Below are 2383 nucleotides of genomic sequence, written 5' to 3'. Positions count from 1 at the left end.
CTCTCTCTCTCTCTCTCTCTCTCTCTCTCTCTCTCTCTCTCTCTCTCTCTCTCTCTCTCTCTCTCTCTCTCTCTCTCTCTCTCTCTCTCTCTCTGGCGGGTCTTGATGAACTAACGAGTGTGCGAGGGGGAAAATCACACAGCGTAGGCAAAGCTACGGCGTTATTCCGCCTCGGCTAATTTGCCTCTCAGCTGCTTAGCATTCCACAGCTGCTGAGAGGGAATCCCCAGGAGCCTATTATGCCTATTTTGTTGAGAATTAAATAAGCGCTGAAGTGCTGCTTATTCCAATAGTATTTTAAATCATTAATTTTCAAAGCATCTGGTTCTCACGATGGCTGCAGTGTCCCTGGAGAGCAGCAGAGAGCGGGGATGTTGTGAGCATGTTGGTATCCAACAGCTCCAGCTGAGGGGAGACTTCTTCTGTCGTTTAGAGTTTCTGCACAGTCACGCAGTGTTTTGACATGAAAACAACGTGCTTGAGAGACACTAACTGCAACAATGTTCTGATATTTCTCTTTCGCAGTCCCACCCACCATCCACCCCTTTGAGTTTCCCCGTTTTTCCATTGGCCAGCGAGTCTTCATACCGTGCGTGGTCATGTCAGGCGACCAGCCCGTCTTCATCACCTGGCAGAAGGACCGCCGACCCATCCCAGCCAGCCTGGGGGTCACCATAGACAACATAGACTTCACCAGCTCTCTGCGTATCTCCAACCTGACGCTGGCACACAACGGAAACTACACCTGCATCGCACGCAACCAGGCTGCTGCTGTGGAGCACCAGAGTCAGCTGATCGTCCGAGGTGAGGAGGAGGGAGTGTTTAAGAAACGTGGTGCAACAGAAAGATGTGATGACGTGTCTAAATGGTAAATGGTACTGAACTTATAGAGCGCTTTTCAAGTCCCTCTGGACCCCAAAGCGCTTTACACTAACAGACATTCACACACTGATGATGGCAATCTACACTGTAGCCACAGCTGCCCTGGGGCACACTGACAGAAGCGAGGCTGCCATGCACCGGTGCCACCGGACCCTCTGACCACCAGAAGTAGGCACAAGGACACAATGATTGAGACGGCTGGACGGGGGATCGAACCAGCAACCTTCTGGTTCCAGGACGACTCACCTAACCACTCAGCCACAGCCGCCCGTCTACATTTTATCCAGTGGTGGGCACCAGCCCYTTAAAGCGCAAATCCGCTAATTGCGGACCTACATCTTTCATTTGCGCTTCAGRGGTCTAACTAATTTTTACAATTCATAAGCAAATTTGTGCTTTCAAAAATTAAAATAATGCAGTACCGCTAATAAATAATTATCTACCAGTCATCATTATCTTGAATAGCGGAAGGTTTGGCTGTCAATGAATCACAACACGTGATCTATCCAACACCACCCCTCCAAGATAAACTCATTTATTGAGAAGGTATACATCCTTGCGGACTGTTGCTTTCGGTCAGGGTTCTCATTTTCCCACAATCAGAGCTCCTTTTTTAAAAAAAGAAAAGTTTAAACGCTGGAGCTCAGTACTTGACGTAATTGGTCAAAGCAACGGGGTTAGAGACGCAGAAATGATTTAAAGACATTATGCTGGTGAAGACTAACATCTAGTGGTCAACTGGAGCAACTACATGGAAAACGTTAAAATCCAAGCTTTTATTTTGAAGGGAAGATAGTTTCCTGTACTGCGTGCTTTCATTTCCCGTCACTAATCAAATCCATCATGTACCCAGAACGCATCCCTTCAGTTTTCCAATATGCTTCTTTATTGAAAAATCTACAAAAAAAAAGAAAGAAAAAGACAAAGAAGCAGCTGAACTAGCAATCCTCAACAACGTTTTCATTTTTACACCAGGATCAAAGGTCTGTTTCAGGAAATCACATCCCCAGCAATCAATGGTTGTAGAATTAAGCTGTAAAAGAGTTCATACACCGCTAGTTGGCAGTGTTGTGCTTATATTGTACATGAATTTTTGCCAGTTAGTAAGTGTCAAATTGAACTTGCGCTTTAAAACTAGCTTCCGCTAGTTTTTCTACGGCATAAGCACTTTTGAAGTTGTGGATCTCAATATTTTCATAAGCACTTTAGAAATTGCGGAGCTAATTTTTGGATTAGTGCTGCCCACCACTGATTTTATCTATCAAACTGGATTATTTATTCTTACATAAAAACAGGTAGTAAATCCTGAGGGCCAAATAAGTTAGCTGAAGAAGTGGAAATGCAGTTAAAGCTATAAGAACCCTAGCTAAAAGCTAACAAGAACAAAATTAGAAAAACTTTAAAAAAATTAAAAAAAGCAAAAATCCAGGTGAAGTTGAAAAGAGCAAAAGGCTAGCTAAAAGTAGCTACAGTCTGAAAGCAACAAAACAAATAATATAAT

The 2383-nt window shown here is 43.9% G+C and overlaps 1 protein-coding gene across 1 annotated transcript in view; it reads left to right on the top strand.

The window, feature by feature from the left end:
- The window catches only part of LOC106528986 (Down syndrome cell adhesion molecule), a gene marked incomplete at its 5' end in the record, with an annotated part of 83255 nt that overhangs the window by 17203 nt on the left and 63669 nt on the right, over positions 1-2383 (top strand). Inside the window, 1 exon segment of the mRNA XM_014024282.1 lies at positions 526-804. Within this exon segment, the coding sequence (XP_013879736.1) occupies positions 526-804 (279 nt within the window).

The sequence above is a fragment of the Austrofundulus limnaeus genome, unplaced genomic scaffold (genome assembly GCF_001266775.1).
Source record: "Austrofundulus limnaeus strain Quisiro unplaced genomic scaffold, Austrofundulus_limnaeus-1.0 Scaffold416, whole genome shotgun sequence".
Classification (NCBI taxonomy): Eukaryota; Metazoa; Chordata; class Actinopteri; order Cyprinodontiformes; family Rivulidae; genus Austrofundulus; species Austrofundulus limnaeus.
Note: the sequence above shows the minus strand (reverse complement) of the source record. Positions and strands in the feature narration are given on the sequence as shown.